The following is a 12,830-nucleotide window of genomic DNA, read 5'->3' as shown; positions in this document are numbered from 1 at the left end:
CAACTCGATCGTGAGCACCATGCACAGACTCTGACCGGTGCATGCTTCGACTTGCTGAACGCCATTTTTGCTCTGAATGGAGCCTCCTTGCTGCCCCACGAAGTGGCGCTACTGCAAATCCCCGCTCATTATCATTGTTTCTGCCTAGTTCGATAGAGTGGCTACAGCAGTTCCAGTCTCAGGTTAGTAAGCTATGTCAAGACAATCCAGCAGCTGATGTGTTTCTTCCTTCATGGACGATGCTGCGAGTAGGCCACATTCTTCGTTTGTGCGATTGGTGTCGGCGTGACGGCGTGCTGGTTGCTTTGTGTGCTGTGTCGAGGTTGCGGTGATCCAACGCGGCATAAGGAAACATTGTGTCTAGTGTCTAATGGCGCCAGCAGTGCCCACGCAGACTGCGCTGGGGAATGCCAGCAAGTGGGTGCTGGGAGGCCCAGGATTTGTCGCCTCCCGATGTGCTCCCTACTGACGCCGAAAATGTTCTGCTGAGATGTGCGCAGTGGATGCATTACGATTCCGGACACCGTCTCATTTGACAGTTTCTCTGATGCTGACACTGCTGTACTGACATGGCCAGAACTCGATGAGGCGAGATGATTCGTCGAGTTTCTGCTGCGCCGCCGGACGACGACTCCGAGTTGGAAGATGACGGACCATGTGCTATGCTGCCGTCGCATGCGGAGCGTGTACAAGCAGTGACTGTGCTTTCAGCCGCCTATAGTGACCGTACGACCCTCTCCGAGATTCAGGCTTATCTGACTGCGCGTAAATGGAACAGCGTGCAACAGCGCATTCACAATTTCTTTAAGCCTACTGCCGAGCCCGAATAAGTGCGAGGAAATAAAGGATTTCATTTTCTTTTGCTTAATCTGCTTTTTCGGACATTTGTTTATTTGGACATTTCCGCAGTCCCCTTGAGGTCCAAATAAACGGTCGGCGACTGTATCCCTAAAAGGAACATCTATTAGAGGTCACTTGCATCCAGCTGCGACATACTTTCAATGTTACAGCAACATGATCTGGATGGGAGTTGGATTATCCATAGATGTATTTGTAATGTTTGGAGAAATATAGATATCTATAGGATGGTGCGCCGTGTTTAAAATATGATGTTCTATGGTCATTTATTGGACATAAATGGTTCACTTGGGCATTGCTAGTCCACATCATCATCTAGTAGTCACCAGAGGAAATCCCATGTGAGTGACAGCAACGCCAGAACGTTTCGGGCCTATTTTTGCCTTTAAAGCCTTTGTTTTTGCATTTACCACCGTGCACAGCACCGTGTCGGCCACGTGCTTTCATGACTGCGTAGTCGCTATCCATGACCGCATGCAAGCTTGCCCAGCGATGCCTCCCGCGTCGACAGCGGCTGCGGTTTCGTCCACAGTGGCGGCGGCAAACTGGTTTTGTTTAGACTCGGTACGCACGTCTGTCGTGTGCCCTCATAACTGCATAGTCGCCATCCATGATCGTGTCGATAACGACCAGGGTTTCGTCCGCAATTGAAGCAAATAGTAGTTTCGTTTTGACTCTGTGCATGCGTTGGCCGTGCGCCTTCAGGAACGCAAGGTTGCGTCGACAGCATCCGCGGCTTCATCCGTAGCGGTTGCGGCAAGCAGTAGTTTTGTTTTGATAAGCGTTCGGGGATGAAGAGCACCGGCTATATCGTGATGGTTGGTGACCAGTTCACTGGCGAAAAAATAATTGGGATGTGCGTGCGGTAGTAAAAAAACCTGTCTTGGATAGAGACCATGCGCTGCGGCTATGCTGTGAAGGTAGTTGCGAGGGCTTCGCCGCTGCGAGTGCTAATCATCCACGAGACAACGAGAAATGCAGCTTCGACACTGCTTTCGTGCAATATACAAACATGATTGGCCCATTCATTCAGTAAATAAAAGCGTGTTGATATAGTAAGCACTCATTTATTGTTTTTTTGATACCCTCGATAATTCAACATTCGGTTAATTTGGTCATTTCTTTTGGTCCTGTGAAATCCGAAATAACGCAGCTTTACTGTTGGCAACTCTTTGCCTCCGAGATTGCACAGGCGCTGATGCAATCTCGGAGGCCACACCTAGCAGCACCAGCCTGCGCACCGCAGCAAGACAAGTAAGTAGATTCACTAGTCTTTCAATCCACCAAGTGTGGTGTATCAAACCATGTGGTTAGCCACATATTTGATGTGCAAGGGCCAAGTGTTATTTGGTTTAGGATACAAATATTGCTTATTACATTCATTGGCCGGAAATTTTACTCTGTACTCTGTTATGATGAGGATTTAAACACATGGATCTTCATTACCTATAACCATTATATCATTATATCCTGTTTCATTAAAATGCGGTCTGACTGCATTTGCATAGGGCACTAACAAATATTGACAATTTTCTGCTGGGCTGATTTTGACCACTGCACCAAAGCATCCAGCCAAGCATAGCTAAGCTCTGTGCTTTGATCAAGACAAGGTGTTTTGATCCTATTCTTCATAACTATGTGCACAGAAGTGCATACCGAATATGGGAGATTGGCTAAGAATCAAATAGTGTTTGGTAAAGATTACAATGCGGAGTGCTTGCTATCCAGGCATCTCACTCCGAGCATGTCACTCCGGGCATGCTCACAGTGGTGCAGTAAAAACCTCGTTAATTCAGCCCCCGTTAATTCGGACGGGCCGTCTGGTCCCGTCAAACATGTACATAACCCTATGGCACGAAACTCCCATTAATTCGGACATATGTGGTCGTACTTCGATTATTCGGACAGTTCACGGAGCTCAGAGGCACGTGAGGCATATAGGACTGGGTGGCACTAGGGGGTGTTCAAATCGCACTGCCAGCGATGACGTCTCCGATTCGTGTGTGCCGATCTCAAAGGCCATGCTTGTATGTGCTGGGAGTGCTGAGAGGCTGGAAATAGGTCAAGGCTGCCATGTTTATTTTATTGCTACATAATAGGCAAACCTAAGTCTCAAAAAACATGGTGGCAATGACGTACTTCTGGCTTTGCAGTTGCTTTTGGCACTTGGCACTACCTCTGCGTCGCTGTGGTTATCGGCAAGGTAGTTATCGGTCTATGCTAGCAACCCTAATCTATACATACAACTTTTTTTTTTTCTTTGCATTGCTGTCCGCCATTTCCGACGTCTTTTGCTTGTGGAGTTGCACAGTCTTTTTTCGTCGTTTTTATTGTGTTTATTGACATCATGCGTGTACCCGTTGCTTCGTTGCCGTGCTAGCCGTGCCGCGCAAGCCACGCCACCATGTGCTCTCGTGCCCCACCGAAGCGGGCGAAGTATGAGGCGAAGTATTTGGCAGCGAAAGTACAAATTTTGAAAGCCACGAAGGCAGGGGTTCCTCGGCAGGTCATAATAAATAAATTCAACGTGAAGAGAAGCACGCTTAGCATGTGTGTGCAAAATTTAGCTGAGATTCTTCAGGCGTACGACAGTGACAAGTTTACTGAACACAGGAGGAGACTGTGAACGGCAGTGCACCCGAAACTTGAAGAAGCGTTGTTAAAATGGATTGCCGATTCGAACGACGCACAGCTGCCCTTGAGTGGCCCCCTTATCTGTGCGCAGGCCGAAAAGTACGCACTGAAGCTCAGCATCGAAGAGTTCAAGGCATCGGAAGGCTGGATCGACCGACACGGCCTCATCTTCCGAAGCGTATGCAGCGAGAAAGGGGCTGGTGAATGAAGGTGTGGTGGAAGATTGGAGGGCCGGATTACCTCCACGCCTAGTCGATTATGATGCCTGCAACATTTTTAACACAGATGAGACGGCCCTCTTCTACACAGCCCTGCCGGATAGAACCATGACATTTAACGGGGACCCTTGCATTGGCGGTAAACGAAGCATGGCAGAATAACAGTTTTGCTGGCTGCCAACATGACTGGCACGGAGCGGCTATTGCTAATGATAATCGGCAAAGCAGAAAAGCCGAGATGCTTCAAAAGCATAAAGAAACTTCCCGTAGACTATTGCTCAAATCGAAAGGAGTGGATGACCTCAGTGACATTTCAGGCCTGGCTGCGCAAACTGGACTGCCACTTTTGTGCAAAATCTCGCAAAGCTGTTCTACATAAATTGTTCTAGATAACCTTGTTCTTCTAGATTCTAGATAAACTTGTTCTAGATAAGATAAATTGTTCTAGATAACTGTAGTGCACAGAATAATGCGTTGGGGCTAACAAACATACAGCTGCTTTTTTTGCTGCCTAACTTAGTGGCTTCCCTGCAGCCTCTGGATCAGGGAATTCTTCAGTATTGTAGGGGTTGAGGACGGACTTTGCGATGAAAAACTTGGGAGGTTTATTTTACATTATTTACAGAGAGACGTCAATGAACAGTCGTACAGTCATTACGGGCCGGCAGCAACTCGGACGCTGCGGCCCGTCGCAAGAAGTTCGAGAGAGGTGAATCAGGGAATGCTCCAAGAATCTCTGGAATGCTCTAGCAATCTCGCTGCTGCTCCCGGTCTGCGTTTTTTAAACCCTTCGAGGTCTGGAAGATGTGTCATGTTCGGCCAATGGGAGAGTCCGCTCAGATGACGCCATTTTCGGCCAATGGTAGGCGCCCGTGCGGTGGTGTCACACCCGGCTGCTCCCTGCGGCCTTGCCTTGCTGACTTGCAATGCGCTCTTCAAAGGCGGACGGGGGCGACGCTTGGGCCCCAATTGTCGGAGGGCCCCCTACTCCCGGTGGTATGGCCTCGCTGGCTTGCAAATGCCCTCTTCAAAGGCGGCTGGTGCGACGCTGCCAGGCCTTCCCGGTACATCACAGCCGTCTGGCTTCGGGACTCACGTTACCTGGAACAGAGCCGGGCTATCCCCTCGCTTTCTGGAAGAGTCAAGCATTGAATAGCTCCACCGGCGGCGTACGAAGTGGGGGCATTCAACTTGTTTGCACGTGTCGTGCCTCAGGAATGTGTCATCCGTGCTTCTGCATTCCTTACTTAGCAGTGGCGTGATTCGAGGTGGTCTGGGGAACTCGAAGTAGGCGCAGGAAACAGCCCCATATCTAACAGCTCGTCCTCGCCCCGGAAGTTCTGAATGGCCGGTGAACTCAATTCGCTGGCCATGAGGAACGCTTAAAGAACCTGCAGGGTACTGGGGTCGAGCCTCGTTTGACGAACTTCGGGATCCTAGGCCCTGGAGAACATACGTCAAACAAACAAAACAGCACAGCGCTGCACCACGCGTAAGCGCAGGCTCTTCACCCCTGACTCGCCAGGCTATTACTCAGTCAAAATCAACCCTGATCTTTTATTTCCCCAATTTTGACAAAGCAGTTCCAACCACCCTTCCAAACCGCTATCCATTTCTGCCCGAATGCCGACAAGACCAGAGTACTATTGTTGTAGCAAAACAAAGGGTCGTTGACGTTGCAAACAACAAATGAAAACAGCCGAACATAACTAAAGTGGCCTAACTACACGAACACCATGTTTCCAATTTATCGCAGTGGCGTACTTATCGCACGTATTGGTGCCACTGAACAATCTGGTCAACCTCACAAGTACGTAATCACAAGCGCACTAGCCTTGTGGTCACTAAACAGAACGCGTACTTGTGTTGTAGGCAAACTTTTCATTTACGCTTACTCACGTTTCTTCCCTGAAAGTCCTACAGGACATGTGACCTAAACGAACAATTAAACTTGCGGGACTTATACACTCCGCAGAACCCTTAAAACAATGAGTCTTTTAATAACTCGTTCCACGCATACTTATCAGAGAAGTCAGAATACGGCTGCCCTCAACACACGAGCAACCCAGTCATAAATCTGCTTTCTTCCGTACACACAGGACACGCGCTAATGGAACTAAGAATGCTTCTCGGTGCAAATCATGCACTCCCTGAAAACCCACGCGGTTAACCTTAGAAAAAAAAACACATAAAAAAAGGAAGGTTAACTAAAACACACGCGCGTTATGATAGGCCCCTCACCGATAACCTTGACCCTCAGGTTACTCACACACACAAAAAAAAGAAAGCCTATTTACTCATTAACTAACACTCGCGAGACTACATGTTTACACAAACCTCATCTTTCAAATCTCGGAGCTTCTCAAACGAAAACACTAACAAAGCTCAAACCTTACACACTGAAAGAAATCCTAGTCTCAATTCGCGAAAACTTTCCGATGCTCAAAATAAAAAACAAAACACTTCATTTCTACGGAAGCGCTCTTGGCCTCCCTTTCCAAACGCTTATGTCTGACTCATACTTTGAGCCGTACCCGAGGTGGTCGCAGTTTGAAAGCTACTCTGGCTGCCGAGGAACAACAAAAGGGCTGACTCACTATCAGCTCCCCCAAGACGTTACGATCTGCTGCCAATTTGCGTCCTGGCGCCCCGCTTTCCTCACAAACTCGATTGACCGCGTCGCTGCTCTCCACCTGGTCTCGTCCTGCCACCTTGCGCTTCTTTGTACTGCACGCTGAGCTTTGAAAAGAACTACGGAACGATGAGGAGTTCAACAGCCCCGTGCCCTTTGTCCGCGTCCGTGCAGAACATGCTTCACGGTCTCTTTTTGACCTGTGGCTCGAATGTTTTGGATGCGTCAACATCGTCCGAGACGACCGCACCTTTTTCCTCGTGCCCTGCCCTTTTGGGTCTCTCGCCATCTTTGGCGGCTCTACATTAGTCACCGCATCCCTATCTTTAGGGCGCTTCTTCCTGCAATTCCCTTTTATGCCGTTCTCTCGCGCCTCGTGCTGGCCGTTACACATCTCATCGGCCCGGATTGGTCTCTTACCCGCACAGTCCGAGTGATTTACATTTAAATCTACTCTCACTTTGCCACAACTGGCGGACAGCCCAACCGACTCTGGAACAATGCAGCAGGCTTTACTCAAGTTATGCAACTTGCACTCTTGCGAACTGCCCTCTACTGCATTGCCCAGCTCACGCTGTGCATCGGCACACAGCCCGTCGGTATCGATCGCTGTCTCACGCGCACAGTCCGAATGATTAATAACTGAATCGTCCCTATCTAGGCTACCTAGACTGGCGGAGAGCCGCACCGATCCCTGAAAAATGCAGTTGTTCTCTTGTGGACTACGGAGCTCGTCATCCCGAGAACTACTCTCAACTGCATCGTCCAGTGCGCACCTCACTTCTGCACGCAGATCTGACCTGGCATGGGTGCTCGTGTCCGTCGGGTCAACAGTACCCTTTTCTTCGCTAGCAACTTCGCTAACATTACAAGCGACGCCCACGCGCGGTAACTGTGCCAATTTGTTCGCAGCTGGCCTAGCTGTCTCTACAGTCATCTGTGGGCACAGCACCTCGTCGCTCTCACTGCGGCCTTTAACGGCCTCTGTTGCCACTAAGGCATCGTTAGCAGCTAGCTTTTTCCCTTCACTTATGAATGTGCAGCCAATCTCACAGGCACTACTCTTCTCGTCGGATTTTGGCGAAAATCCCCTAGACACTTGCTCATTCCTGTGCTCGGTACTGCCTACAGAATTTTCAGACAGCCGTTGTCTCTGTGCCATTAACTGATCACAATACTGCACCTCTTTTAACAATGCTGCCTTCTCTCCCTGGTACTTTTGCTCACGCTCACGTTCTTGATACTCACGTTCGCGTTCATTCTCACGTTCGTGACGCTCACACCTAAGAGTAAGTTCCTGAAGCTCACGAAGAAGCTTCCGTTCATTCTCGCGTTCTTCACGCTTACGCTCACGACACTCTCGCTCATGTTCACGACGCTCACGCGGTTCTTGTATCACTTCCCAAACAAGCTCAATGCTTTTATCATCATTGCCACTATCTTCAATCGCCTTTATGATAGCTGGCGTTTTCATCTGTTCGTCCGCCTCAACTCCCAAATCGTCGCACACCAACAAGTCTAACCTCGTCAACCTTCTAAGATCCACGGCAGCTGCCCCGACAGGTGGTTAGAACTGTTTTCCTTAATTTGTGCAAACACACAATGCAACAAACTCCCGATTCCCAGAACTATCAAAATGAACACACAACATTTGAGTCTGGCGAATCAAAAGGAAAAAAACCCCGCACTCACTTACGGTTGCAGCACCCTGCCATCCGGTTCATTTGTCCGCTGTTCCCGGTTCCTCCAGACTCCCTGGGTCGAAGGCTCGCTCTTCTTCGCCACTCCCAGTTTCTTCGGACCTCTTTCAACGAAGGCTCTCTCTTCTTCGCTCTTCCCGGTTCCTTAGGATCTCTCTCGACGAAGGTTGATCCGTAGCGCTGCCACCAGCTGTTGCATTCGGAGGCGATCTCACCGCTGCCAACCAGTTGTAGGGGTTGAGGACGGACTTTGCGATGAAAAACTTGGGAGGTTTATTTTACATTATTTACAGAGAGACGTCAATGAACAGTCGTACAGTCATTACGGGCCGGCAGCAACTCGGACGCTGCGGCCCGTCGCAAGAAGTTCGAGAGAGGTGAATCAGGGAATACTCCAGGAATCTCTGGAATGCTCTAGCAATCTCTCTGCTGCTCCCTGTCTGCGTCTTTTAAACCCTTCGAGGTCTGGAAGACGTGTCATGTTCGGCCAATGGGAGAGTCCGCTCAGATGACGCCATTTTCGGCCAATGGTAGGCGCCCGTGCGGTGGTGTCACACCCGGCGGCTCCCTGCAGCCTTGCTTTGCTGACTTGCAATGCGCTCTTCAAAGGCGGATGGGGGCGACGCTTGGGCCCCAATTGTCCGAGGGCCCCCTACTCCCGGCGGTATGGCCTCGCTGGCTTGCAAATGCCCTCTTCAAAGGCGGCTGGTGCGACGCTGCCAGGCCTTCCCGGTACATCACAGCCGTCTGGCTTCGGGACTCACGTTACCCGGAACAGTGCTGGGCTATCCCCTCGCTTTCTGGAAGAGTCAAGCATTGAATAGCTCCACCGGCGGTGTACGAAGTGGGGGCATTCAACTTGTTTGCACGTGTCGTGCCTCAGGAATGTGTCATCCGTGCTTCTGCATTCCTTACTTAGCAGTGGCGCGATTCGAGGTGGTCTGGGGAACTCGAAGTAGGCGCAGGAAACAGCCCCATATCTAACAGTATGTGAAAGGCTGATACAGAAGACAAGTGGTTGAGTGCATGTTGCTCTGTATGGAGGCAAATAATATGATGTAACTCTGCTCAGTGCAGTGCACATGGTGGCGCACGTGTGGAGAAACATGCCGCCCGCAGTAATTGCAAACTGCTTCCGACACAGTGGCTTTGTCCGTGATGGTGATTCTTTGGACGCCGGGGATGTGGATGTTAACCAAAACGCTGAGGAAGATGACACTCACTTTGACAGACTTCTGCCTCCGGATGTACCGCTGGACAAATGCACCCACATCGACAGTGACGTTGCTGTTGTCGCTCGCCTCAACGCCGACGAAATACTGGATGTACTAGACGACGAAGAGCCCGACTCTGATAGCGAAAATGCGCCCGTCATGGATGCCTGTGAAGTGCCGCGCCACACTACTAAAGAGGCCGATGACGCCCTTAAAGTTTTGGAGGACATCTGTGTCGTTTCTCCCGACAGTCTGTGTGGACTGCACCACCTACAGGAACTCTAAAAAATTTTGCTTTTTATGCAAATTTCTCGCGCACAACAAGCAACAATAACCAGTTATTTCATGAAGTAAAGGTACGTTGATATTTTAGGCATTTTTTGAGTTATTATTGTCGAAACCTTGTTAATTTGACATTCGGTTAATTCAAAACATTTTCTCCGGTCCCGTGAAATCCGAATTAACGGGGTTTTACTGTATCCAAATGGATGACACTGTGAGCAGCATGCTCCTATTGCTGCATGCAAGTTGAAAGCTTCTTTAGACTGCAGGGGTGGCTCCTAGAGTTGTCCAGTTATTTTTAGTGGCACAGTATAGTTTGTTTTGCAGGGGTGCTGGGAGTTCCAAAATCACATGGGATTCGCCAATCGGGGGCTCATGATTGCGGTTGACAGTAATTGAGTTAAGGGAATTGAAGGGTTACTACAGTTTGGCAATTTTTTTTTTTTCAGAAAACAGACTACTGATATTAGAAGGGGATCCCGGTGATATTTCAATGGTTGTTCTTTCAAGCGAAGCTTTCTTTGCCTTTTCCTTCAACTTTCCAGCTAGTGCTGATGCTGCTGCTGCTGTGGCTGCACGCCACGTCGGTGGTGTTTGAGAGTGTGTGTATACATGAAAGGAGCAGGGCAGAGAGAAAAGGAGATGCGAGAAACTCGTTTGGACCTTTGCATCCCATTGAATATGCACAATGCCCTCTGGAGTTCCCTGGGTGCCACATATTACCCTCTTGACAGCTGTAATTATTTGTGACCCCTCTCCTCCGGCAAAAGCATTGCAGAAACTGCAGCACTTACCTTTCAATTAAACAATGTGCAAGTCCAGAGGGAAGCTAGATAGAATGTTACTGAGTAGGGGGGAGAGGAGGCAGAGAATTGGTAGAACCAACGCATTTGCAAAAAGAGTGCAATGAGTGCCACTCTCGCAGTTCCAAAATAGGAGCGCAAGAGGGGATGGGAGGTGACGCGAGAAGGCAAGGAAATGCTACTAGTATAGAATTTACAAAGAACTTGAAAATATATACAACCATAAAATTGCTTTTAGGGAAGCATAGGCAAGACTTACCTCAAAGAAATTAAAACGCACACGTTGTAGCCCTGCCTTCGTGCAACCAAAGTAATCTCTTCATTGGCACTAACAATCACTTCATAGGGTGGGTAGTAAACCGCTTGTAGCCAGTGGTCCCGCCACTACATATAATGAAATGACAAATTAGTCAGGGTTGACAAACAGTTCAACATTTCATTGGCACATACGAATGATCACTTTCGAGCAACATTACGATGTGCTTTACATTTAGCTTCGCTGAAATCGAGCACTCGGAACACATTCACCTGGTTCATTCATGGCGCAATATTTCAGCTCAGAAAACTCCAACGCAATGTATCTTTTGAGGTGCGAGTGCGACCGAGACCTGGCAGAGTTTGGGTCATACAGCTACTGCAACTTCCACTGTTGGACACTGGCTTTCTTGGTGGGCATATTGTGTGTGCATGCATTGCGAGTGTGCCATGTTGCTTAGACCAAAAGCAACAGTTTTCGCTTCTGTCCTCTAACAGCACTGTCCAGCAGCTGAATGTTCAGCTCAGCCAGGCTTTTTCTGTCTCCAATCTCTAGCAAGATTTGCATTGTCCCAAATTTCAGCACAGTATGAACCACTTGAATGTACTATAATACAGTCAACACTTCCAGTGCCGTTTTGCTTGAGAAAGCACCCATGCAAAATCTGAAAACTCTCTATACCCAGGGTTCTCCGCAAAAATTTGGGAGGACACCTTGCAACCAAAGATGAGTGCACACCACTAAGACCCCCCCCCCTCTTTTGTTTTGTCCAGATACGATCATTCTGCTATTTTGCACTTTACATTCACCAAACGTGAGCTCGCAACACATCCTACCACGAAACTTCGCCGAAAGAAAAAAAGCACAGCTTGCCACTGCCGAAATGTGTGCGAGACACATGCTGGCAATTTAAATAAAGCATTGGCCAATAGGAGTGCTTTCTGTGTCAACATGGCAAAAAAAATTAATATTAAATTATGGGGTTTTACGTGCCAAAACCACTTTCAGATTCCCAAAAGACTCCCAAAACTCAGACTCCCAAAATTTCGACCACCTGGGTTTTTTTAACGTGCACCTAAGTCAACATGCCAGCATTAACGAATTGCGATGCTAGTTTTTCCACTTTTCATTCGCTTCTTTTGCTTGTCTTTTTGCACCGCAAAACACAGTGCTGCGGCTATCCAAAGCTCAGATTTCTCCTCTATACAATGGTTCTAAAATAATGGCATTGAATCCATGGAAAGCCCTCTCACCCAATACAGGGTGAGAATGCACAGTTTAAGCCCATTGTGTGCGCTTGACAGCTGCCATCCGGAGTATAGTGACAAACAACCCACTGCCTACGATAAAAATAGGTGCGCCGGCGCTAAGCATTCCACAAGCTAGTCCACTTTCATGTTCCCTATACGCCATAAGCAGAGGGCAGGTGTGAAACTGCACCCAGAAATGCCTAAGCCTATACTAAAAGGGGGATAGCAAGCAGTATTGGACGCCCTGGTAAACACCCAACCAGGGAGGAAGGAAGGTTACTAAAGGGGGCCCAAAACGAGAGGATGCGCCACTCAAGCAATAATTACACATGCCTGCGCAGCTGTACCCCATCCGCTGCCTAAGACGGCATTAACATGTTGGTTATGCCACACCGGGCATCGCACAAACAAATTCAGTGGAACCTCCCAGCAGGAGAACTATCAAAGAGATGCGTAGCATTACATGGTGATCGGCAATGTACATGGTGATCGGATATGCTCGGCAATGTAAATATGTGCATCTCTCTGCTCGTACTGCTCACGCATATATAAATAAACAATACATACTACAGCAACATAACCCCTGCACACATCATTACCATGCATCACATTCCACACCACGCCAACTGCCATGTAATGCTACGCAAATCTTGGACAGTTCCCATTCAGGGGTTCTGCTTAATTTGTTTCTACTATTTCCTCATCTGAGAAAGGAACACCTGAAAATCAGTCGGGGGGGGGGGGGGGGGGGGGGGGAATAGGAAATTTTTATCAAGTCAGCCATTCTAATTGCTGAGTATCCCTTCAAACGGGTTACAGGTAAATCCGGAGTGGTAGGTAGTAAACTGGAGTGGTGAGCGGCATTTCCACCGCTGCCCACCTTCGGGACAACCCTGGTGTACACAGAATCTAGCTCCAGCATGGGCCAGAAAACATTACATAATGCATAACACTTTGTGATTCACTCTAAACCTGAGGCAAGC

General features: G+C 48.7%; 1 protein-coding gene across 3 annotated transcripts in view; it reads right to left on the bottom strand.

Moving 5' to 3' along the window:
- The window catches only part of LOC142588953 (protein arginine N-methyltransferase 7-like), a 106,915-nt gene that overhangs the window by 46,138 nt on the left and 47,947 nt on the right, over positions 1–12,830 (bottom strand). For all 3 annotated transcript variants that reach the window (XM_075700760.1, XM_075700758.1, XM_075700765.1), the window contains exon 8: positions 10,601–10,725. In XM_075700760.1, coding sequence (XP_075556875.1) covers positions 10,601–10,725 — 125 coding nt within the window. The remainder of the gene's footprint in view (positions 1–10,600; positions 10,726–12,830) is intronic.

This window comes from Dermacentor variabilis, chromosome 1 (genome assembly GCF_050947875.1).
Source record: "Dermacentor variabilis isolate Ectoservices chromosome 1, ASM5094787v1, whole genome shotgun sequence".
NCBI classification, from domain to species: domain Eukaryota; kingdom Metazoa; phylum Arthropoda; class Arachnida; order Ixodida; family Ixodidae; genus Dermacentor; species Dermacentor variabilis.
This window is presented reverse-complemented; position numbering and strand designations above follow the sequence as displayed.